This window comes from Coffea arabica, chromosome 7c (genome assembly GCF_036785885.1).
Source record: "Coffea arabica cultivar ET-39 chromosome 7c, Coffea Arabica ET-39 HiFi, whole genome shotgun sequence".
NCBI lineage: Eukaryota > Viridiplantae > Streptophyta > Magnoliopsida > Gentianales > Rubiaceae > Coffea > Coffea arabica.
Genome location: NC_092322.1, coordinates 13,044,949 through 13,070,359, shown reverse-complemented (window position 1 = coordinate 13,070,359; position 25,411 = coordinate 13,044,949). Strand labels below are relative to the sequence as shown.

Here is a 25,411-nt window from a genome sequence, read left to right as displayed (position 1 = left end):
TAAACATCATATTTTAGTTCTTTTTTATTTCCTTAAAATTCAATAACTATTAATTGAGTAATACACAAAATTTAACAAACTCAAAAAAAAAAAAAAAAAAAAAACTGGAGGATCCTTGATGACCTTGAGTGGTTGTGTTTATAATCTGTATCCTATTTCAATGCTAAATAGAAACCAAATTCTAGGGAATTTACTAACTTAGAAAACATCACTAGCCAAATAAGTAGTATTAGTTGGTAAAATCTACCAGGGAACCATTATTTTCAATTTACCTTTTTTCCCTAATTTAGAAAACATTTTGCCAAATAAAAAAGTAGTATTAGTTGGTCAAATCTACAAGGGAACCACTTATTTTCAATTTACCATTTTTTTCCTTTAACAGTTGTCAATAAAATTTCAATGGCTGTCATTCCTTGTTTTCCTGATTGATTACCTGTACAAAACCTGTGATAAACCATCTCTTTTTTGGTACATTTTTTCATATTTATGACAATGATCACTTTTTCGAATTTTCTTCCTCATTTGGGGAACCAGATTGAACTCCATATATTGATGTTAAAAGTGGGATCAAAGTGGGATGAACGGCTTCAATCTCTTAATATGTGCAATTTCATTTCTTTCATTGGAGACCATTGATGTAGAGGGTTATTTGGGTATGAATTGGGGAAGGTTGGCAACACAAAGAATGATACCATCCATGGTGGTTGACTTGTTGATGCAAAACAAGATCAATTACGTGAAGCTTTACAGTGCAAGTGACAATGTCTTGGAAGCCTTTTCAGAGACAGATGTGGGACTGGAAGTCACAATGCCTAATTTATATACACAAAAGCTGAAAAATCAGGCTGATGTGATTGACTGGGTGGTACAGATTATTGTAAGGCATCCCAATGTCCATTTCATGTATGTTTTTCTTTTAATAGCACCTACCTCTTTCAATAAACTCCCAACCCCCAACTTCCAGGCCTACAATTTGAATCTTAGACCTGCCTACAGACTAGGATAAGCACTCTATCTTAGCCACCACTTAGCTATCCCAATAGTTGAATGAATGAGCTCCTGTCACATAGGAGAATCCTCCCTGCTGACGGTGAGGCAAGACTCTATAAGCCATTACTTAGTTACTGGATGAATCCGAATGTTGTACCTTATAACTCCCGTTACACCTTGAAAGAGATATTATTAGATAAATTTTTGGTTAATTTAATCGTTAACAATTTAATTTCTGCTTTGTTGTTTCAGCTCTCTTATTGATTATATTTTCATTTTTGGTCAACTTTTGTTTGATTTTTTTTATAGGTATGTTTGCATTGGGACGCAGCCATTATCGATAACATTTTCCAATCAAACATATCCCGAAGCTATTCAGGTATTGGATTGGACGCAAAGAGCTCTTAATTTAATAAATAAAAGTGAAATTAAAGCAACAATGAGTCATTTCACTGATGTCCTCATCCCTGTAAAGAAACCATCAGAGGGTGCTTTCAGAGCAAATTTAGAGCCAAACATGACTAGGTCATGTCAGATTCTGCAGAGCAACAATGCTCCAATTGGACTAGATGTTTTCCCACTCCTAAGTGTTAATGATCTGTTCAACGGTGACACCGAATTTGCGTTCTTTGAGAACAACTCCACCTCTGTTTTCAAAGATGGGGACAAGACCTACTCTAATGTTTTTGAGGTTATGTATGATATGTTCGATGTTGCATTAGAGAAAGTGGGGTGTCCAAACATGACAATCATTGTAGATGCAATTGGATGGCCAACAGATGGAATAAAAGATGGGAACATCCCAAATGCACAGAGATTCCATCAGGGCTTAGCTAAATTTGTAGCAAGTAAGAAAGGAACTCCTCGGCGTCCTGGTCCGATTGATGCCTACATCCATAATTTGTCCGATGAAAATAAGATAAACAAGAGTGCTGGATCCTTCAGGCGACACTGGGGCATCTACAAATTTGATGGACAGCCTAAGTTTAACTTTGATCTACAGGGGCTTGGGCGTGATGTGAAGTTAGTACCAGCTGTAGGCATTACACATATGCCTAAAAGGTGGTGCATCGTCAACGGTGATGTTGGAAATGATATTGATAATACAACAAGAGAAAATTTTTTGGATGCATGTGACAGTACTGTAGATTGCACTGCAATGGAAGCTGGAGCGTCATGCAGCAATCTGACAGAAACACAGAAGCTTTCGTATGTTTTTAATATGGGCTTTCAGACGGCAGCTCAAAATGTGTACAACAAATCATGTTATTACAACGGATATGGTAAGATAGTCTCAGATGATCCTTCAACTCCATTCTGCACATTCCCTGTGGAAATATTAGCTGCTGAGATCCCTAATTTTAATGGATACGCACGAAGCCTAGCTCATGCTCTCAAGCCATCATCGATATCATTGATGATTGCTATTATGCAGACGTTGTTCATCTGCTTCATTTTGATGTGTACTTGTCATTATAATCATACAGATTAATTTGCACATATCTTCAAACGACAAGTGACACTTATGATTTTGTTTACAATTCCACCTGTAAGAAACAAGTGACTTCAAATCCGATTAAAATCAGCCCATATCAAATGTTAACTCTCAAGTACAAGATTCTTTTTATCTTGTCAGTCCCTTCCTCGTCTTTCTTTTTCCGTTTTAGTTTTATATGCTGGGTCATGTCTTAATCCAAATTAGATTAAAATATCTTGGTATTACAATTGTTCGTTGTTGAATTTTCTTGAGGATACTTTGTATAAAGGACAGAAACAGAAGAAGAAGATGAGAAGAAGAAAAAGAAAAAGTTGGACTGTCGAGCTATTTTTTCTCAGAAAAATAAATTTTGTTCGTGTCACTCAGATTGATACATGTAGAAGAGGCAAATCTGTTCTTGCCATTCTCCCAAGCCAAAACATCAGGTACAAGTCCCCTCCAATAACTGTTTTTTGGGAAACAACAAGAAGTTTAGTACCGAACTGATGCAAATATACTAATACTCTTTGAAAATTAAAAGGTACATCCTATTTATGGGAGATAAGAGAACAAAGTTTTCTTGTGAAGAAATAAAGGAAGTCCTATAGATTCTTTTTAATTTTTATACAAGGATATTAGGGGTGGAAAATTGGTTTTCTAACAATTGTCCAATGGAATGGCTATAAAGCGGCAAATAAAATTTTTTTTTCCTAATGGGTATCCAATAGATACTATTATACTAAATCCAAATTAACAAGTGTTCATCCAAGCATTATGGAGTTTCTGAGAGCAAAACTTCAGCCAAGTTTACTTGATTAAAACTCAAGACAATGTTTCCATTGGCCAAGCTCCATTGGGCCATTAGGTAGTTGGTGTCTAATAAATAAAGCTATAAAAGAACTGTTGTATTGGTGTTCAATGGATATCACACATTAATTGAGGTAGCCGAATATTGAGTTTATTCAATCAAAATTCGGGTTAGAGATGCTCCAGGATATAAATGTGTAAGCTCATTGATTTTCCACACAATGATGAAAGTTTTATATGTCTAGAGTTACCAAATGTATCTTGAATATATAAGTATACTCTAAAAAATATATGAGCAAGGAAATTATATTTTCAAGAAGGCCTTGAAAAGAACAATAACGAATATAAATTCCAAAGAATAGAGAAAGTCATATAAAATATTAGGGTAAATTATATATAACCCCCATGTAGTTTTATCTATTGCCACATGACACCTTTAACATTTTAAAATGTGCACTCCACCCATATGGTTTTATGTAATGTAGAATCTTGAGCAAAAATAACATATATAATGTCGTTAATTGAAATACCAATAGTGATTTTACTCAAATGCTGAATCAATCAATGATTTAAGTACCTTGTATAAAAGTATGAGAGGATTGCATGGATAAATGCAAAAAAACATAGAGGGTAAAGGAAATATTTATACAAATCATAAGAGAGTTTTATGGAGATTAAAATTTTATCACACACACTTTTAGAGTACACTTGGTATAAACATCATAATTAATTGTGCATTTCGTCTATTTTTCACTTTACATAAAATCATAGAAGGGTTATATGGCTATTTTAAACCTTTAGAAGGGTCATTTGACATTATATAAAATCACTGGGGTTATAATTAATTTATCCAAAACATTATTAGAGAAGAAAGATCCCTCGGTAATAGGGAGAAGGAAAGAAGAAAAAAAAGAAAAGAAAAATAAGAGGGAAGAAAATAGAATGGAAAGAATGAGAAAAGAGTAGAGAGTTCAACATAAAGGAGAAGAAAGAAGCGGAACCAAGGAAGATAAATTTTAAGAGAGATAATGTCTAGACGCCTTACACCTAATGCCACAAGTGACTCATATGGAACCAGGGAACCAAGTAAAGAAGTGGATTAAAAAAAAATCACGCAGTTCCCAGCACATAGGCCTGCACACAAGTTGAATCACTCGTGCGCCATTCATGAGTAGCTCAATTCAAAGTTCGGATTGAGTTCAGTCAATATCAAGTTTAAGTCGAGTTTGAACTTACTAAGTTGAACTCGAGTTCAAATTCAAATTCAAAAATACTTAACTCATTAGCTCACAAAGTAGCTCGATTATACATACATAAATACATATATATATTAATAGTAAAATTATATATATCTCTAATATTTTATTCATTTTTTTAAAAATAAAACAAAATTTTCATTTTTTCTCAACTCGGCTCAAGCTCGAACTTTACATTAAGAGCTTGAGTTTGAGCTTGAACTTGATAAAATTTAGGAGTGGGCATGGGTTGGTTACTCGCTCCATGCACCATTTGACTGACCCGTCCCGCACCTTGCAGGTCAGTCATTTTCTAACTCTTACCCATTCCGCATATTAACGGGTACTGATTATCGAGTACCCTCCGAAGTAGGATTGAGTCAATGGGTACCCACTTCGCTACTTATCAATTAATTTTTTTAAAAATAATTTATACTAATTTAATTTTTTATTTTACATGTTCATCTAACATTTAACAAAGATTTTTTTCTAAAAAAAAGTCTCCTACCAAGAAACAAACATGTGAATAGAATACAAGAAAAAGGAAAAAAATTAAAAGAATTTAAAATCAATAAAAATTTGAAATAAGTAGCACATTTTTTAAATATATATAGTCCACATTAATTAAACTATTTTTTAAAAAACATAAGATCATGACCTCTGCAAATGAATTTTATAAGAAACTATAGTCTCCCACATTTGCAATGCAATTTGTTCAATGAAATTGCTTATTTAGTTCTAAATATATTATTTTATAATATGTGTATAAAAATAAAAAAATTAAAAAAATATGAAAGACGAGTCGGGTATCTACAAGTTTTTAATTATGTGACTCTAATCTGCCCCATATCTAAGTAGGTACCTAACCCTCTTTTGATCCGATCGAATGATACGGATCTAATTTTTAATTTTTGAATCAGATATGATCAAATGTCGTGGGTTTTTGGGTTAGCGGGTATTTTTATCCACCCTTAATAAAATTAAGTCGATGCTCAGTTTGATTCGATCAAAATTTGATTCAACTCGCTTGCACCCCTAACAGCACATGTCTTCGGCTGTATCTTATTGGCTCTCATCCTATTTATGTTGACAAATTTTGTAATAACTTTGAAAAACGGGTATATCTACGTTGAATCTACAAAATTTATCAAATACTTAAAAATAAGATATTATTTGTAAGAATTTAATCATTTCGTCAATTGATTTCTTATTTTTTTTACTGATCTTTAATACATAACCAAATTTTAAACTTGAATTTGGATTAGTTATCATACATCCAACTATAATAAAGTATACATTATCAATATATAAAAATTAATTCATATTTGTTGTAGAGCTATATAAGCCTATAACTTTTGAAGATTTTGTTTTGTATCTCTTTAGGTTAGAGAATGACATAATCAAATCAAATATGTCTAATATTGTTCAGAACTAGAGGCTGTTGGGGGGAGAGGAGAGGAGGGGAGAGAGTGTAAATGAAAACTCCCTAGTTCAAGATCTCCCACTTACATTAAAATAAATAAATAAATAAAAGCTGGAGGATCCTTGAGGACCTTGAGTGGTTATGTTTGTGATATGTATCCTATTTCAATGCTAAATAGAAACCAGATTCTAGGGAATTTACTAATTTAGAAAACATCAATTGCCAAATAAGTAGTATTAGTTGGTAAAATCTACTAGGGAACCGTTATTTTCAATTTACCTTTTTTCCCTAATTTAGAAAACATTACTTGCCAAATAAAAAAGTAGTATTAGTTGGTCAAATCTACAAGGGAACCACTTATTTTCAATTTACCTTTTTCCTTCAATAGTTGTCAATACAATTTTAGTGGTTGTTATTCCTTGTTTTCCTGATTGATTACCTGTACAGAACTTGTGATAAACCATCTCTTTTTTGGTACATTTTTTCATATTTATGCTAATGATCACTTTTTTGAATTTTCTTCCTCATTTGGGGAACCAGATTGAACTCCACATATTGATATTAAAAGTAGGATCAAAGTGGGATGAACGGCTTCAATCTCTTAATATGTGCAATTTCATTTCTTTCATTGGAGACCCTTTATGTAGAGGGTTATTTAGGTATGAATTGGGGAAGGTTGGCAACACAAAGAATGATACCATCCATGGTGGTTGACTTGCTGATGCAAAACAAGATCAATTACGTCAAGCTTTTCAGTGCAAGTGACAATGTCTTGGAAGCCTTTTCAATGACGGACATTGGACTGGAAATCACAATGCCTAATCAATCTACACAGAAGATGAAAACTCAGGCTGATGTGAATGAGTGGGTGGTTCAGATTATTGTAAGGCATCCCAATGTCCATTTCATGTATGTTTTTCTTTGAATAGCTCCTACCTCTTTCTATAAACTCCCAACCCCCAATTTCCAGGCCTAGAATTTGATCCTTCCTGCTGACGGTGAGGCAAGACTCTTAAAAGCCATTACTTAGCCACTGGATGAATCTGAATGTTGTACCTTATAACTCCCATCACACCTTGAAAGAGATATTATTAGATGAATTTTTGGTTATAAATTTGAGTATAATTTAATGGTTAACAATTTAATTTCTCCTTTGTTTTTTTAGCTCTCTTATTGATTATATTTTCATTTTTGGTCAACTTTTGTTTGAATTTTTTTTATAGGTATGTTTGCATTGGGACGCAGCCATTATCGACAAGATTTTTCAATCAAACATATCCCGAAGCTATTCAGGTATTGGATTGGATGCAACAAGCTCTTAATTTAATGAATAAAAGTGAAATTAAAGCAACAATGAGTCATTTCACTGATGTCCTCATCCCTGCAAAGAAACCATCAGAGGGTGCTTTCAGAAAAGATTTAGAGCCAAACATTACTAAGTCATGTCAGATTCTGCAGAGCTACAATGCTCCAATTGGAGTGGTTATTTTCCCACTCGTTAATGTTAATGATTTGTTCAACGGTGACACTGAATTTGCATTTCTTGAGAACAACTCCACCTCAGTGTTCAAAGATGGGGACAAAACCTATTCAAATGTCATAGAGGTCATGTACGATATGTTCGATGTTGCATTAGAGAAAGTGGGGTGTCCAAACATGACAATCATTATAGATGCAATTGGATGGCCAACAGATGGAATAAAAGATGGAAACATCCCAAATGCACAGAGATTTTATCAGGGCTTGGCTAAATTTGTAGCTAGTAAGAAAGGAACTCCTCGACGTCCTGGTCCGATTGATGTCTATATCCATAATTTATCTGATGAAAATAAGATAAACAAGAATGCCGGGTCCTTCATGCGACACTGGGGTATCTACAAATTTGATGGACAGCCTAAGTTTAACTTTGATCTTCAGGGGCTTGGGCGCGATGTCAAGCTAGTACCAGCTATAGGCATTACACATATGCCTAAAAGGTGGTGCATTTTCAATGACCGATACACATCAGATATTGGTAAAATTGCCTATAATGTTTTTGATGATGAAGTAAAGTACGCATGTGACACTGCAGATTGCACGGCATTGGATCCTGGAGGTTCATGCAGCAATTTGACATACATACAGAGGCTTTCGTATGCCTTTAATATGGGCTTCCAGAAGGCAGCTCAAAGTGTGTACAACAAATCGTGTTATTACAACGGATATGGTAAGATAGTCTCAAATGATCCTTCAACTCCATCCTGCACATTCCCTGTGGAAATATTAGCTGCTGAGATCCCTAATTTTACTGGATACGCACAAAGCCTGGCTCATGTTCTCAAGCCATCATCGATATCATTGATGACTGCTGTTGTGCAGATGTTGTACATCTGCTTCACTTTAATGTGTACATGCTGATTACAATGGATTTGGGGCTAGGTAGCATAGGCTAATCATACAGATTAATGCGCACATACCTTCAAATGACGTCTGACATTTACGATTTTGTTTTACAATTTCGCCTGTCAGAAACAAGTGGCTTGAAATCCAATTAAAATAGGCTCCATGTCAAATGTTAACTCTCAGGTATAAGATTCTTTTTATCTTAACGGTAAACTTAACGAAATTCGGTAATTTAACTGCCGAAACCGACATTTTCGTTAAATTTAACAAATTCTGTTAGTTTATAATTTAGTTCAAAACATGAGTTATCATTTTGTATGTTTTGAAACCACAGGGGACTTTCCGTATATTACATATATCACATGGGCTTTTTTGTTCTTAACCCTTTAATTTTTTTAAAAATAATTTATACTAAATTAACTTTTTATTTAACATGTTCATTTAAGATTAACAAAGATTTTTTTTAAAAAAAGTCTCCTACCAAGAAACAGACATACGAAGAAAATACAAGAAAAATAAAAAAAAATTAAAAGAATTCAAAATCAATAAAAAATTGAAATAGAAAGCACCTTTTTTAAATATATATTACATATTAATTAAATTCTTTTCTAAAAAAAAAAAGATCATGACCTCTACAAATGAATTTAGTAAACAAACTATAGTCTCCTATATTTGTAATGCATTTGTCCAATGAAACTACTTATTTAGCTCTAAATATATTATTTTATAGTATGTGTATAAATATAAAAAAACAAATATGCGGGATGGGTCGGGTATCTGTGATTTTTAATTATGTGACTCTAACTCATCATACATCTAAGTGGGTACCCAATCCTCTTTAAATCTGATTAAATAATACGGATCGGGTATCATAATTTTCGGATAAGATAAAATAGGATGTGACGGATTTTCATTTTAGCGGGTATTTTTCAACACATGTTTTGGGACTGAATCTTATTGGCTCTTATCCTATTTATGTTGACAAATTTTGTAATGACTTCGAAAAAGGTGTATATATACGTTGAATCTACAAAATTTATCTAACACTTAAAAATCAGATATTATTTGTGAGAATTAAATCATTTTGTCAATTGATTTCTTATTTTTTATTCATCTTTAAAACATAACTAAATTTTAAATTCGAATTCAGATTAGTTATCATACATCCAACTATAATAAAGTATACATTATCAATATATAAAAATTAATTCAAATTTAAATATTTTTTAAAATCATTTAATTAATTGTCTAAAAAAATCAAGCTTTTGATATATTTGTCCTAGAGCTATATAAGACTTTAACTTTTGAAGATTTTGTTTTGTATCTCTTAAGGTTAGAGAATGACACAACCAAATCCAAATCTATCTTATATTTGTTCAAAACTAGAGGATCGTTGGGGGGGGAGGGGAAAGAGTGTAAATAAAAGTTTCCAAGTTCAAAATCTCCCACCTACACTAAAATAAATCAAAAAAAAAAAAAGAAAAACCTGGAGGATCCTTAAGGACCTCAAGTAGTTGTGTCTGTAATATGTATCCTATTTCGGTGCTAATTAGAAACCGGATTCTAGCGAACTTACTAATTTAGAAAACATCACTAGCCAAATTAGTAGTATTAGTTGGTAAAATCTACTAGGGAACAATTATTTTCAATTTACCTTTTCTCCCTAATTTAGAAAACATTACTTGCCAAATAAAAAAGTAGTATTAGTTGGTCAAATCTACAAGGGAACCACTTATTTTCAATTTACCTTTTTTTTCCTTCAATAGTTGTCAATAAAATTTCAGTGGTTGTCACTCCTTGTTTTCCTGATTGATTGCCTATACAAAACCTGTGATAAACCATCTCTTTTTTGGTATATTTTTTCATATTTATGACAATGATCACTTTTTCGAATTTTCTTCCTCATTTGGGGAACTAGGTTGAACTCCACATATTGATATTAAAAGTGGGATCAAAGTGGGATGAACAGCTTCAATCTCTTAATATCTGCAATTTCATTGCTTTCATTGGAGACCATTGATGTAGAGGGTTATTTGGGTATGAATTGGGGAAGGTTGGCAACACAAAGAATGATACCATCCATGGTGGTTGACTTATTGATGCAAAACAAGATCAATTACGTGAAGCTTTACAGTGCAAGTGACAATGTCTTGGAAGCCTTTTCAGTGACTGACATTGGACTAGAAGTCACAATGCCTAATGTATATACACAGAAGCTGAAAAATCAAGCTGATGTGAACGACTGGGTGGTTCAGATTATTGTAAGGCATCCCAATGTCCATTACATGTACGTTTTTCTTTTAATAGCACCTACCTCTTTCTATAAACTCCCAACCCCCAACTTCCAGGCCTAGAATTTGATCCTTAGACCTGCCTACGGACTAGGATAAGCGCTCTATCTTAGCCACCACTTAGCTTTCCCAATAGTTGAATGAATGAGCTCCTGTCACATAGGCTATGTTTTGAAACTCGGACCGGACAAAGACTCGGTAGAGTTTAGGGGTCAGGAGTCAATGGGTCCAACCGGGTTCGACCGGTGTCAAAAATCGGATGATGTCAGTATGATGTCATTAATATAATTTAATTAAAATTAAAATATTATGTAAAATGTCTAACCATAGGTTAATATCATGTAAAGTATATTAGTAGATGTTTGATGTTTCAAAATTATTTAACAAAAAAATACAAATAACATAGAATAATCAACTAATAGGTCATATGATTTAATGTTTATTTCATAGTTTAGAATTAATTTTGGAGATTTATTTGAAATAAAACACTAAAATTTAGGACTATCTATAATCTATAAAATATTTCTAAGTACGTCAACAATTTTGAGATACTTTAGAGGTCAAAACATAAATTTGTTAAAACTTTGAACCCAAACTGAAATTTTCTCATATTTTTCTTTGACTCTAAGCCTAAAGCAATCATGTTGCCGTCACTTTCATCCATTCTTGTCCTGCCTCTGTTCTTTTTTCCCCTGCAACTTCTTCTTCTTCCAACTCTTTCTTTTTTTTTCTTTTTCCGTTTTCCGTTCCAGATTTCATCGTGCTAGTCTTTTCTCCTCAAACTCACAAAATATAAAAAATTTATCTTATTTTTTTTAAACTTCTCTCTTTTTGAACTCTTTTTTTTTTTACTATTTTATTTCTTTTTCACCTTTTTGATACATGTGTGATTAGATCTTGTTCAATAAATGCATTTAAGATTAGATATGAAGGGATCTTGTTCAAAGGAGGAAGATGGTTTGCAAGTTTTGAGCGACTTGTCAAACAAGGAAGCTATTCAGGTATTGGATTGGACACAAAGAGCTCTTAATTTAATGAATAAAAGTGAAATTAAAGCAACAATGAGTCATTTCACTGACGTCCTCATCCCTATAAAGAAACCATCAGAGGGTGCTTTCAGAGCAGATTTAGAGCCAAACATGACTAGGTCTTGTCAGATTCTGCAGAGCTATAATGCTCCAATTGGACTAGATGTTTTCCCACTCCTGAGTGTTAATGATCTGTTCAACGGTGACACCGAATTTGCATTTTTTGAGAACAACTCCACCTCAGTTTTCAAAGACGGGGACAAGACTTACTCCAATGTTTTTGAGGTTATGTATGATATGTTCGATGTTGCATTAGAAAAAGTGGGGTGTCCAAACATGACAATCATTATAGATGCAATTGGATGGCCAACATATGGAATAAAAGATGGGAACATCCCAAATGCACAGAGATTCCATCAGGGCTTAGCTAAATTTGTAGCAAGTAAGAAAGGAACTCCTCAATGTCCTAGTCCAATTGATGTCTACATCCGTAATTTGTCTAATGAAAATAAGATAAACAAGAGTACCGGATCCTTCAAGCGACACTGGGGCATCTACAAATTTGATGGACAGCCTAAGTTTAACTTTGATGTACAGGGGCTTGGGCGTGATGTGAAGTTAGTACCAACTGTAGGCATTACACATATGCCTAAAAGGTGGTGCATCATCAACGGTGATGTTGCAAATGATATTAATAATACAATAAGAGAAAAATTTTTGGATGCACATGACAGTATTGTAGATTGCACAGCAATGGAAGCTGGAGCGTCATGTAGCAATCTGACAGAAACACAGCAGCTTTCATACGTTTTTAATATGGGCTTCCGGAAGGTAGCTCAAAATGTGTACAACAAATCGTGTTATTACAACGGATATGGTAAGATAGTCTCAGATGATCCTTCAACTCCATCCTGCACATTCCCTGTCGAAATATTAGCTACTGAGATCCCTAATTTTAATGGATACGCACGAAGCCTGGCTCATGCTCTCATGCCATCATCGATATCATTGATGATTGCTGTTGTGCAGATGTTGTTCATGTGATTCACTTTGATGTGTACATGTGATTATAATGGATTTGGGGCCATGTAGCATAGGCTAATCATACAGATTAATATGCACATACCTTCAAATGACAACTGACTTTATGATTTTGTTTTACAATTTCACCTGTAAGAAACAAGTGCCTTCAAATCCAATTAAAATCGGCTCCATGTCAAATGTTAACTCTCAGGCATAAGATTCTTTTTATCTTTTCAGTCCCTTCCTCATCTTTCTTTTTCCTTTGTAGTTTTAAATATTAGGTCAGGTCTTAATCCAAATTAGATTAAAATTTCTTGGTTTTACAATTGTACGCTGTTGAATTTTCTTGAGAATACTTTGTATAAAGGACAGAAACAGAAGAAGAAGAGAAGAAGAAAAAGAAAAAGTTGGACTGTTGAACTATTTTTTCTCAGAAAAATAAAATTTGTTCGTGTCACTCAGATTGTTACATGTAGAAGAGGCAGATCTGTTCTTGCCATTCTCTCAAGCCAAAACATCGGGTACAAGTCCCCTCCAATAAATGTTTTTGGGAAACAACTAGAAGTTTACTACCGAACTGATCCAAATATACTAAGGGTATGTTTGGTACCCTATAGAATTGGGATTTAGAATTGGAATTGGAACCCCAATTCTAATTTTTGTATTTGGATGCTGCCCTTTCCATAGAATTAGCATTGAATTCTAATGCCAAGAGGTTCCAATTCCATGAATTGAATTCTTTATCAGATCAAAAGAATTCTAATTCCAATTTCACATCTAAACTCTCAAAAACGGGTCTACACGCGGATCCAATGTGGGTAAAAAATAAAAATCGGGTCAAGTTAATTCGCGTCCCTCTCTCTATCTAATTCACCGCTTTTCCTCAGCACAATTGCTCTGCTGTCCACTGCTGCTTCCACCTCAACCCTAACATTTTGCCTCTCTCACCACCGTCTCCCCCATTGCCCTTTGCTCCTCCGGCCATCCCTCTACCCTTCACCACTCCTGCCACCCCTCCAAGTGCTCTCTCCTTAGCCCTGTTTGATTTTCTCGAACTGGGTTCTTCAGTTCGAAAGGAAGATTCTAAAATACGAACTGGCTTTGGCCGGTATTTTGCAAAAAAAGAAGTAATTTGCATTTTTCATTATAGTAGTCATGGATTATATCAGTATTTGGCTGAACGTTCGAAGTAAATTCTGATTTCCAAATCATATGCCCTATAAGTCACTAAATCATTTCCCTGTAGGATTGTGTGCAAATCTGCTTGTTATGGAGATATACTGTCTCTGTATACAATCAAACTTACATTTCTTCTCTGCAAATCAGGTTAATTAGAGATGGATCCTAAAGTGGAAGATGCATCAGAAACACTGCCTCCACTGCCACCTGCTATACCCCCAAATGTTGTTCCTTCAAAGGCTTCAGACGCCAAGAGATGCCAAGAGACTACCAATTGGCTAGAAATGGTCTTGCTACCAAAGGCCAAAAGTTTCGATTGTTAACAAACCATTTCAATGTTAAAGTAGCCAGAAATGATGGCTACTTTTTCCACTACAGTGTATATAACCTCTGTCTCTATGATGGTTGTTTGAAACTTTAAGCAAGCAATTTAGCATAAGTATTCTGTTCTTGGTATGCAGGTGTCGATTTATATTGTCATTGTTGCAATATTTTCTATTTTTACTGTCATTGTTGGTTGTAATTTTTGCCTGAATGCCTTAGCTGGTTTTGGGGTTTTGGCTGATATTTTGCAAAAAAAAGGAAGTAATTTGCATTTTTCTTTAAAGCTTGAGTAACAATTAGCTAAATGCAAGAAAAAATAAATTATTAAAGGTACAAATTGGTTTTTTCCTTTAAATTTTTAGTAAAAATTAGCTAAATGTAAGAAAAAAAGAAATTATTTTATAAAAAAGAAAAAAAGAAAAATTTTATGTAAGCAAATGTTTCATGAAAACAATTCTAATTCCTAATGAATTCTTCTCCCATGCAAACAAAGAATTTGGAATTCCAAATAAATTCCATATCAATTCTATGCATTTTCCAAACGAAAGAATTGCAATGATTTGGAATTCCAATTCACAGAATTTCAATTCTAATTCAATTCCAATTCTGTAGAACCAAACGCACCCTAATACTCTTTGAAAATTAAAAGGTACATCCTATTTATGGGAGATAAGAGAACAAAGTTTTCTTGTGAAGAAATAAAGGAAGTCATATAGATTCTTTTTAATTTTTATACAAGGATATTAGGGGTGGAAAATTGGTTTTCTAACAATTGTCCAATGGAATGGCTATAAAGTGGCAAATAAAAAAAATTTTTCCCTAGCGGGTATCCAATAGATACTTACTATTATACTAAATCCAAATTAATATGTGTTCATCCAAGCATTATGGAGTTTCCGAGAGCAAAACTTCAGCCAAGTTTACTTGATTATAACTCAAGACAATGTTTTCATTGGCCAAGCTTTGTCGAGCCATTAGGTAGTTGGTGTCTAATGAATAGAGCTATAAAAGAACTGTTGTATCGGTGTTCAATGGGTATCACACATTAATTGAGCTAGCCGAATATTGAGTTTATTCAATCAAAATTCGAGTTAGAGGTGCTCCGGGATATAAATGTGTAAGCTCATTGATTTTCCACACAACAATGAAAGCTTTATATGTCCAGATTTACCAAATGTATCTTGAATATACAAGTGTACTCTAAAAAATATATGACCAAGGAAAGTATATTTTCAAGAAGGCTTTGAAAAGAACAATAATATAAATTCCAAAGAATAGAGAAAGTCATATAAAATATTAGGGTAAATTATATATAACTCCCATGTAGTTTTATCTATTGCCACATGACCCCTTTAACATTTCAAAATGTTCATTTCACCCATATGGTTTTATGTAATGTAGAATCTTGAGCAAAAATAACTTACATAATGTCGTTAATTGAAATACCAATAGTACTTTTACTTAGATGCTGAATCAATCAATGACTTAACTACCTTATATAAAAGCATGAGGGGATTACATGGATAAATGCAAAAAACACAGAGGATAAAGTAAATATTTATACAAATGTTAAGGGAGTTTTATGGAGATTAAAATTTTATCACACACACTTTTAGAGTTCGCTTGGTATAAATATCATAACTAGTTGTGCATTTCATCTATTTTTCACTTTACATAAAATCATAGAAGGGTTATATGGCTATTTTAAACCTTTAGAGGGGTCATTTGACATTATATAAAATCACTGGGCGTTATAATTAATTTAGCCAAAACATTATTAGAGAAGAAAGATCCCCGGGTAATAGGGAGAATGAAGGAAGAAAAAAGAAGAAAAGAAAGATAAGAGGGAAGAAAATAGAATGGAAAGAATGAGAAAAAAGTAGAGAGTTCAAAATAAAAGGGAAGAAAGAAGCGGAACCAAGGAAGATAAATTTTGAGAGAGATAATAGCTAGACATCCTACACCTAATGCCACAAGTGACTCATATGGAACCAGGGAACCAAGTAATGAAGCGGAATAAAAAAAAAATCACACGGTTGGCAGCACATAGGGCTGCACACAAGTTGAGTCACTCATGAGCCGTTCATGAGTAGCTTGATTCAAAGTTCGGATTGAGTTCAGACACTATCGAGTTCTAGTCGGGTTCGTACTTACTAAATTGAACTCGAGTTCGAATTCAAATTAAAAAATGCTTAACTCATTAGTTCACAAACTAGCTCGATTATACATACATACATATATATATGAATAGTAAAATTATATATATTCCTAATATTTTATTCATTTTTTTCTCAACTCGGCTCGAACTCGATCTTTACATTAAGAGTTTGAGTTTGAGCTTGAACTTGATAAAATATAGAAGTGGGCATGGGTTGGTTACCCGCTCCATGCACCATTTGACTGATTCGTCCCGCACCTTGCAAGTCAGGCATTTTTTGACCCTTACCCGTTCCACATATCAACAAGTACCCGATTATTGAGTACCCTCTGAAGTAGGATTGAGTCAATGGGTACCCACTCCACCACTTATCAATTAATTTTTTAAAAAAATAATTTATACTAATTTACTTTTTTGTTTTACATGTTCATCTAACATTTAACAAAGATTTTTTCTCGAAAAAAGTCTCCTACGAAGAAACAAGCATATGAAGAGAATACAAGAAAAAGAAAAAAATTAAAAGAATTCAAAATCAATAAAAATTTGAAATAAGTAGCACTTTTTTTAAATATATATAGTCTACATTAATTAAACTCTTTTTAAAAAAAATATAAGATCATGACCTCTACAAATGAATTTTATAAGAAACTATAGTCTCCCATATTTGTAATGTAATTTGTTCAATAAAATTGCTTATTTAACTCTAAATATATTATTTTATAGTATGTGTATAAAAAATATATATATATATATATATATATATATATATGAAGAACGGGTCGGGTATCTGCAGGTTTTTAATTATGTGACCCTAACCTGCCCCACATCTAAATAGGTACCCGATCCTTTTTTAACCTGATCAAATGATACGGATCGGATTCTTCATTTTTGAATCGGATAGGATCAAATGTCGTGGGTTTTTGGGTTAGTGGGTATTTTTATCCACCCCTAATAAAATTAAGTCAATGCTCAGTTTGATTAAGACAAAATTTGATTTGACTTGATTGCACCCCTACTAGCACATGTCTTAGGCTGAATCTTATTGGCTCTTATCCTATTTATGTTGACAAATTTTGTAATAACTTCGAAAAAGGTGTATATCTACATCGAATCTACAAAATTTATCTAACACTTAAAAACAGATATTATTTGTAACAATTAAATCATTTCGTCAATGGATTTCTTATTTTTTACTCATCTTTAATACATACCAAATTTTAAACTTCAATTCGGATTAGTTATCATATATCCAACTATAACAAAGTATACATTGTCAATATATAAAAATTAATTCATATTTAAATCTTTCTTAAAATCATTTAATTAGTTGTTTGAAAAAATCAAGCTTTTGATATACTTGTCATAGAGCTATATAAGCCTATAACTTTTGAGGATTTTGTTTTGTATCTCTTTAGGTTAGAGAATGACAAATCAAATCAAATCTGTCTTATATTTGTTCAAAACTAAAGGATGTTGGGAGGTGAGAAGAGGAGGGAGAGAGAGTGTAAATGAAAGCTCCCGAGTTTAAGATCTTCCACTTACACTAAAATAAATCACAAAAAAAAAAAAAAAAGCTAGAGGATCCTTGAGGACCTTGAGTGGTTATGTCTGTAATCTGTATCCTATTTCAGTGCTAAATAGAAACCAGATTCTAGGGAATTTACTAATTTAGAAAACATCAATTGCCAAATAAGTAGTATTAGTTGGTAAAATCTACTAGGGAACCGTTATTTTCAATTTACCTTTTTTCCCTAATTTAGAAAACATTGCCAAATAAAAAAGTAGTATTAGTTGTTCAAATCTACAAGGGAACCACTTATTTTCAATTTACCTTTTTCCTTCAACAGTTGTCAATACAATTTCAGTGGTTGTCATTCCGTGTTTTCCTGATTGATTACCTGTACAGAACCTGTGATAAACCATCTCGTTTTTGGTACATTTTTTCATATTTATGCCAATGATCACTTTTTCGAATTTTCTTCCTCATTTGGGGAACTAGATTGAACTCCACATATTGATATTAAAAGTGGGATCAAAGTGGGATGAACGGCTTCAATCTCTTAATATGTCAATTTCATTTCTTTCATTGGAGACCCTTTATGTAGAGGGTTATTTAGGTATGAATTGGGGAAGGTTGGCAACACAAAGAATGATACCATCCATGGTGGTTGACTTGCTGATGCAAAACAAGATCAATTACGTCAAGCTTTTCAGTGCAAGTGACAATGTCTTGGAAGCCTTTTCAGCGACTAACATTGGACTGGAAATCACAATGCCTAATCAATAGACATAGACGATGAAACGTAAGGTTGATGTGGACGAGTGGGTGGTTCAGATTATTGTAAGGCATCCCAATGTCCATTTCATGTATGTTTTTCTTTTAATAGCTCCTACCTCTTTCTATAAACTCCCAACCCCCAATTTCCAGACCTAGAATATGATCCTTAGACCTGCCTGCGAACTAGGATAAGCGCTCTATCTTAGCCACCACTTAGCTATCCCAATAGTTGAATGAATGAGCTCCTATCACATAGGAGAATCCTTCCTGCTGACGGTGAGGCAAGACTCTAAGAGCCATTACTTAGCCACAAGATGAATCCGAATGTTGTACCTTATAACTCCCGTTACACCTTGAAAGAGATATTATTAGATGAATTTTTGGTTATAAATTTGAGTATAATTTAATGGTTAACAATTTAATTTCTCCTTTGTTTTTTTAGCTTTCTCATTGATTATGTTTTCATTTTTGGTCAACTTTTGTTTGATTTTTTTTATAGCTATGTTTGCGTTGGGACGATGCCATTATCGACAAAATTTTTCAATCAAACATATCTCGAAGCTATTCAGGTATTGGACTGGATGCAACAAGCTCTTAAGTTAATGAATAAAAATGACATTAAAGCAACAATGAATCATTTCACTGACGTCCTCATCCCTGTAAAGAAACCATCGAAGGCTGCTTTCAGAAAAGATTTAGAGCCAAACATTACTAGGTCATGTCAGATTCTGCAGAGCTACAATGCTCCAATTGGAGTGGTTATTTTCCCACTCCTTAATGTTAATGATTTGTTTAACGGTGACACTGAATTTGCATTTCTTGAGAACAACTCTACCTCAGTGTTCAAAGATGGGGACAAAACCTATTCAAATGTCATAGAGGTCATGCATGATATGTTCGATGTTGCATTAGAGAAAGTGGGGTGTCCAAACATGACAATCATTATAGGTGCAATTGGATGGCCAACAGATGGAATAAAAGATGGAAACATCCCAAATGCACAGAGATTTTATCAGGGCTTGGCTAAATTTGTAGCTAGTAAGAAAGGAACTCCTTGACGTCCTGGTCCGATTGATGTCTATCTCCATAATTTGTCTGATGAAAATAAGATAAGCAAGAATGCCAGATCCTTCATGTGACACTAGGGTATCTACAAATTTGATGGACAGCCTAAGTTCAACTTTGATCTTCAGGGGCTTGGGCACGATGTCAACCTAGTACCAGCTATAGACATTACACATATGCCTAAAAGGTGGTGCATTTTCAATGACCGATACGCATAAGATATTGGTAAAGTTGCTTATAATGTTTTTGATGATCAAGCAAAGTACGCATGTGACACTACAGATTGTACGACATTGGATCTTGGAGGGTCATGCAGCAATTTGACATACATGCAGAGGCTTTCGTATGCCTTTAATATGGGCTTCTAGAAGGCATCTCAAAGTGTATCCAACAAATCGTGTTATTACAACGGATATGGTAAGATAGTCTCAGACGATCCTTCAACTCCATCCTGCACATTCCCTGTCGAAATACTAGCTGCTGAGATCCCTAATTTTAGTGGATACGCACAAAGCCTGGCTCATGCTCTCAAGCCATCATTGATATCATTGATGATTTCTGTTGTGCAGACGTTGTTCCATTGCTTCACTTTGATGTGTACATGCTGATTATAATGGATTTGGGGCCATATAGCATAGGCTAATCATTCATGCTGATGTTTATGTACTTTTTCACCTATCAGATATGTGTGGCCTCTATCCTACATCGGGGTTGGGGGTTGGGTTAGTTGGGTAGATAAGTCCCTAGGAGGCCCTCAAGAGTTGCCGGCTTTTGAGGGTTCTTCTGGGATTAGGTTTATCAAATTCAACAAAAGTCAATTTGCAATTGTTGATAAAAGATATGTGTGGCCTCAAATTCAATTTAAAATCAGCTCCATGTCAAATGTTAACTCTCAGGTTTAAGGTTCCCTTGTCTCTCTTTCTTTCTTTTTTAGTTTTAAAATGTGTCAAGGCTTAACCCACGTAAGATTAAACATTCCTGTGATGCATAACAGTATTCATCACATCTTATACTGATTATATGCTTAATCAAGACATGTTGAATCTCCAAGAAAATACATATTCTGTATGCAGTTTTATATTCGCGTGGCTTTGTCAAACCATCTGGGATGTAAGTTGCCAAGTAGGGTTGCAAATGAGCTGAGTCGATTCGAGATTTAGGCTAATCGAGCCGAGTCTCGACTAAATTTTACCAAATTCGAACTCGAACTCGAGTTCGACGAGCCGGCAATTTAAAGCTTGAGCTCGATTCGAATCAATTCGAGCCGAGCTCGAGCTCGAAAAAAATAAAAAAATTATTTTATTTTTTTAAAAAATAAATAAAATAATATTTTTTTAATAAATAATAAAATATTAAGGATATATATATGTAATTTTACTATTAAAATAAGAAAATAAAAAATATATATATACTTAAACTAAAATATATATATACTAAAAATAAAAAAATAAAAAATATTATATATATATTCGAGCTCGCGAGCCTAATGAGCTTAATATTTGAAGCTCGAGTTTGAGCTCGATTTCGACTCGAGCTGAACTCGAGCCGCTTACGAGCGGTTCGATTCGTTTGCAGCTCTATTGCCAAGTAACTTATCACGCACTCCCAATTCAGTGCCTTTCCTTGCCTAGTTCTGTTAGTATTGTTCTATAATGCTCTTCAATTTAGTTCAGTAATGATAGAAAAAATCAGAAACAAGAATATAAGAAATTGATCAGGTCATGTATTACTTGACTAAATTTGGTTCGTTGATCTTTATAACTATGACATGTAAACCATATATATCTTTGAGTTCTCCAGGTCTAGATTATGAGTGACAAAGGCTTTTTCTTGCTGAATTGCATGAAGTCTAGATCAACGTTCAGCATGGTAGAAAACTTAGTTGTCGTACTTCGTTTTAATCAAATCTATGTTTTCTGCTCGGCAGATGTTCTGAAGTTTATCCTAACTAGAATTTCTGTTATCACATCAAACCTGGTAATCTGATCTTAGTTTTTGTTATGCTTAAATTACCCTGGTGTCTTTTAAATAGAGTTATTGCATTTCAATCATAACACTAATAAGAAAAATGAATAATTTTAATAAATTACATCTCAAAAATGTTGATAACTAAAATTAAAAGTTGCCCAACCAAAATATAGGTACATTCCAATAATTGCTTTGACAAAAAAAAGAAGAAGAACTCATTACTGAACTGATACAAAGAACACAAGCAGTTAATTGAGGAAGGAAACCTTATCTGCATAAACAAATATCCATATTTACCAGCATTGAACTCTGTTAACATGTGAAGTGAGGAATTAAATAGATTCTCCTTCATGTCAGGCCTGAGGAAAATTTGCAACCCCAATCTTCTTAATGAATTACAACCTTTAGACCCTTATTTCCCAAGTCCATTTGTTCTTCTTGAATTTGCTTTATCGAATTCACATCAGACTTGTGACATGATCTGATCTCAATCATTTCAATAGTTGGAATGTCCCCTAAACAAGAAGGGACCTCTTCCAGCGTCCGACAACTGCATAAAACCAGCTTCTCAAGGGGGGGAAAATCATCGCCAGAGGCTGTCCATCCCACAATTTCCAAGTCTTACAGTTTTAAGAATCTCAGCTTTGGGAATGCCCCTTCTGTCATTTCCCATTCTTTTCCCACAAAGGAATGATAAAGTAATTTGAGCACTTCTAGATTGGGCAGCTTTGCAATTTTTGAAATTTCACTCCACGGCTGCCTATTGCTTGAGAGAGTCAATTTTCTCAAATTGTCGGGGAAATCCAGTTTAAATTCCCAAAATCGAGCCATGCGGAGTGATTGTAGTCGGCTCAGATGGTCCAGTACAATTTCGTCATAGCAATACAAGGGAATGTCTTCTTTTGATGTGCGTACGCATTTTAGTCTATGAATGTTTGGTAACTTTGCCCAGTATCTTTGCAAAACTTTGACCATTGCAGCAATCGATTGCAAGGATACAGCTGCCTAATTGAGACAAATCTGGGTATCTTTCAAGATCGTCAGCGGGAAATATAAAACCAAAGGAGCAACGAGTACTTGCAATGCTTAGATGTCTCAGTTCCTTCATCATCCAGAATGTGTTTGGCAACGCAACACTAGTTGTGGCTCCCTTCAACTGAAAGTTTCTTACCTTGAGAGTTTGCATATCGCAGACGGGATGGACTTTACACCACATTAAATCACCAAGTATCTCAAGTGAACCAGCAATACTACCTCCAATGGAAACTTCTGACCAAGATCATAGTCCCCTAAGTCCAACACTTTGAGAAGTTTAAATATCCGAAACATGAATGAAAAATCATGCTTCTGTTCAGGAGCAAAAAGAGTCTTAGAAAAGAAGAGCAAACAGCGTAAATGAGGACAGAAGAGCCTCGACTTCTTAAAGGCCATTGCATCAGCATAGATACCCAACCTGTATGGGTTGTATGGTGCAGTAAAAGTGTAAAGCTCATCATACCCATGTAAAATATGCAAAAAAACTTTCTTCTTTGGCTTTCCTGATGACAAATTCATGCAACAAGTCGTGAATTTGGCAAGTTTTCACCCCATCAATAGATCTTTGTTGGCTAACCATTACTAAACTTTGATCAATGAGATCCATCAAGTACTCATTTGCTGCATCCTCTAAGCTCTTTACCCCAGTCTTCTGCACAAATCCTTCGGAGATCCATAGCAATGCCAACCTTTGGATAGGAATTTCTTCGTCTTCCTGAAATGCACCAAAATATAGAAAGCATGGCTTCAAATAATCAGGTAAGTGTCTATAGCTCAACTCAAATGTGTTCATGCAGAGTTCATTGTCAGAAAGAACGTTGGAACTTAGACTTCTTGCAACTTCTTCCCAATGATATTGCTGTATTGTTGCAAGAAATCCAGCAACAACAACAACAGCAAGAAGTAGCCCCTTACAACTCTCTGCTATTTGCTTCCCAAGAGCACACAGTTGTGGAGGACAAGCTTTCTTGGCAAACAACTTATGCTGTAGTAAAGCCCAACTCTCTTCATCAGTGAGTGGGCGAAGAGGGTGAGGTTTGCAATCTAGCTTAAATTCTGATGACAAATTGTGAAGGCGACTTGTACAGAGAACTCTACTTCCATTGGCGTCATTGGGGAAAGATCTTTCCATCCCATTCCATGCCTCAATGCCCCATATATCATCCAAAACTATCAGATACCTGTTTCCCTTAACTACAGCCAAATCATCTTCATTCATCTGTAAATATTGGCTAGGAAGCTTATCCATAATATCACTTAAGATTTTTAATAACAAACTTAGCCTCCGATATCCTTGTGAAACACAACACCATGCACGAACATGAAAGTGGCACATAATTAACTGATCATTGTATACTCTTTTGGCCAATGTTGTCTTACCTTGTCCAGCCATACCCACGATTGGAACAACATCCAACTACCTTGTTCCTCTTGTAAGTCTCTCAATAACTGTTTCTGCCTCATCACCCAATCCCACCACAACTTCATCGAGTATAGGAGTGCTAACATGTGATGGCATGTGACTATAAGAATTGGTAGTTTTCTGGCCTCCAATGTCAGGCTGCATCCTGTCATAGATCTCTAAGGCCTCAGTTTTAATAAAGTTGATGTCTTCATTGATGGTATCGAATGACATCCGATAACTATCAGGTCTATCACCTACTGCCACAAAGTCAATTATAGTCTCTGCCTTGTAAGCCACCTCCATAACACGACTCCAAAGAGTTTGAAGTTTTGCGTTCTGGTTTCACTGGTGCACAATATTATTCAGGAAAGATCTCAAGATTAGAAGATTTTCCAGAAATATATGGATGCAATCCTTCGGAAAAGCAACTGAATCTGCCTCGCACTTTGATAGTTGCTCTAGTTTCTCTTGGAAAGAATCCAAAAAACCCAACTCATTGGTTGTCGGAAAACTAGATGATGATGTTAACAGGTACTCTTGTGCAACTCTTGACTTAATATACTTGATCAATTTCAACAAATAAAAAAGCAGAAGATCCTTTTCCTTGGCCAAGCCTTCTTTCAATTCATTCCGAGAAATGGAGCAAACTATTGTTCCAGCATCAATGACCACAAGTCTTAAGTGATTCCGTATTTTGTCAAGTAGCTCTTTGACCTTGTACTGCTGAAGGAGAATGGTTCTCAGGAATCTTAGTCCTTCATAAAGTCTTTGCATTTGGTCCTTGGCAGAAATCATAAAGCTTGAATCATAATCAAATAGCCCCCAAAGTTTACATAGCAGAGAATCAATGAATTCTGCTGCTATATCCCCATTCTTCTTGGAAGTCAGAATTGTCGATGATCCTGATAATTTTGCAGCTGTAAGGAGATGAACACAAATCTGTCCAATGTGAGGATCAACAAGCTTAATCTTCTCAAGCAGCTGAGTCTTTTCCAATTGCACCTGAGCGAGCAGTTCTCCATCATTTCTGAAATAAAAACCCCACATGAAGATCAGCTGTGCTGCTTTGACAGCAACAAATTCAACATGGCTATACAAGTCCTTGGATTGCATAAAGTCAACACCTTTTCGTCCTGGTAAAGCGAATGAAATTGTTGAAAAACTTTAGCTTATCAACAAGGGCATCAATTAGTTGACGTAGAGCTTCATCATTGACACAGCAAAGAAGATCCATCAGATTTTTCGAAAAATTAGTAATCACGATAGGAATCATATTCACGAGTCGATATTCCAGAGAGTTTGCTGAAAACATGAATGACAGTTTTATAACATGTCGTTTCATA

At 34.5% G+C, this 25,411-nt stretch overlaps 4 protein-coding genes, 1 long non-coding RNA gene and 1 pseudogene across 6 annotated transcripts; 5 read left to right on the top strand and 1 right to left on the bottom strand.

Moving 5' to 3' along the window:
• The first annotated feature begins 685 nt into the window (after nucleotides 1–685).
• LOC113700576 (glucan endo-1,3-beta-glucosidase 6-like) lies at nucleotides 686–2,482 on the top strand. Its single transcript, XM_027221048.2, has 2 exons — nucleotides 686–903; nucleotides 1,300–2,482. Exons 1-2 carry the CDS (start codon nucleotides 686–688, stop codon nucleotides 2,480–2,482), a joined length of 1,401 nt encoding a protein of 466 aa, XP_027076849.2.
• Nucleotides 2,483–6,623: 4,141 nt separating this feature from the next.
• Nucleotides 6,624–8,329, top strand: LOC113700575 (glucan endo-1,3-beta-glucosidase 8-like). The gene is made up of 2 exons (XM_027221047.1): nucleotides 6,624–6,841; nucleotides 7,156–8,329. Exons 1-2 carry the CDS (start codon nucleotides 6,624–6,626, stop codon nucleotides 8,327–8,329), a joined length of 1,392 nt encoding a protein of 463 aa, XP_027076848.1.
• A 1,946-nt stretch (nucleotides 8,330–10,275) lies between these two features.
• LOC113700574 (glucan endo-1,3-beta-glucosidase 8-like) lies at nucleotides 10,276–12,677 on the top strand. The gene is made up of 2 exons (XM_027221045.2): nucleotides 10,276–10,601; nucleotides 11,525–12,677. Exons 1-2 carry the CDS (start codon nucleotides 10,276–10,278, stop codon nucleotides 12,675–12,677), a joined length of 1,479 nt encoding a protein of 492 aa, XP_027076846.2.
• Nucleotides 12,678–13,544: 867 nt separating this feature from the next.
• On the top strand, nucleotides 13,545–14,291 carry LOC140010507 (uncharacterized). 2 transcript variants are annotated; one of them, XR_011817791.1, is made up of 2 exons: nucleotides 13,545–13,783; nucleotides 13,983–14,291. It is a non-coding gene; the product is annotated as an uncharacterized lncRNA (long non-coding RNA). The 2 variants fall into 2 exon arrangements; XR_011817790.1 differs by having other exon boundaries at nucleotides 13,545–13,845.
• Nucleotides 14,292–18,382: 4,091 nt separating this feature from the next.
• LOC113700573 (glucan endo-1,3-beta-glucosidase 5-like) lies at nucleotides 18,383–20,562 on the top strand (annotated as a pseudogene).
• A 2,281-nt stretch (nucleotides 20,563–22,843) lies between these two features.
• Nucleotides 22,844–24,056, bottom strand: LOC113700572 (putative late blight resistance protein homolog R1A-10). Its single transcript, XM_027221044.1, has 2 exons — nucleotides 23,252–24,056; nucleotides 22,844–23,166 (listed from the first exon to the last, which is right to left on the bottom strand). The coding sequence occupies exons 1-2, from the start codon at nucleotides 24,054–24,056 to the stop codon at nucleotides 22,844–22,846; spliced, it is 1,128 nt and encodes a 375-aa protein (XP_027076845.1).
• Nucleotides 24,057–25,411: the final 1,355 nt, after the last annotated feature.

What these genes read in the sequence shown, in the direction of transcription:
- LOC113700576 (XM_027221048.2), top strand. Translation starts at nt 686, where the DNA reads ATGATACCATCCATGGTGGTTGACTTGTTGATGCAAAACAAGATCAAT. An exon ending in CATCCCAATGTCCATTTCAT is followed by an intron (nt 904 to 1,299) that starts GTATGTTTTTCT and finishes TTTTTTTTATAG; the next exon opens with GTATGTTTGCATTGGGACGC.
- LOC113700575 (XM_027221047.1), top strand. Translation starts at nt 6,624, where the DNA reads ATGATACCATCCATGGTGGTTGACTTGCTGATGCAAAACAAGATCAAT. An exon ending in CATCCCAATGTCCATTTCAT is followed by an intron (nt 6,842 to 7,155) that starts GTATGTTTTTCT and finishes TTTTTTTTATAG; the next exon opens with GTATGTTTGCATTGGGACGC.
- LOC113700574 (XM_027221045.2), top strand. Translation starts at nt 10,276, where the DNA reads ATGAACAGCTTCAATCTCTTAATATCTGCAATTTCATTGCTTTCATTG. An exon ending in CATCCCAATGTCCATTACAT is followed by an intron (nt 10,602 to 11,524) that starts GTACGTTTTTCT and finishes AATGCATTTAAG; the next exon opens with ATTAGATATGAAGGGATCTT.
- LOC113700572 (XM_027221044.1), bottom strand. Translation starts at nt 24,056, where the DNA reads ATGGCTGGACAAGGTAAGACAACATTGGCCAAAAGAGTATACAATGAT. An exon ending in GATGGATCTCATTGATCAAA is followed by an intron (nt 23,167 to 23,251) that starts GTTTAGTAATGG and finishes ATTTGTCATCAG; the next exon opens with GAAAGCCAAAGAAGAAAGTT.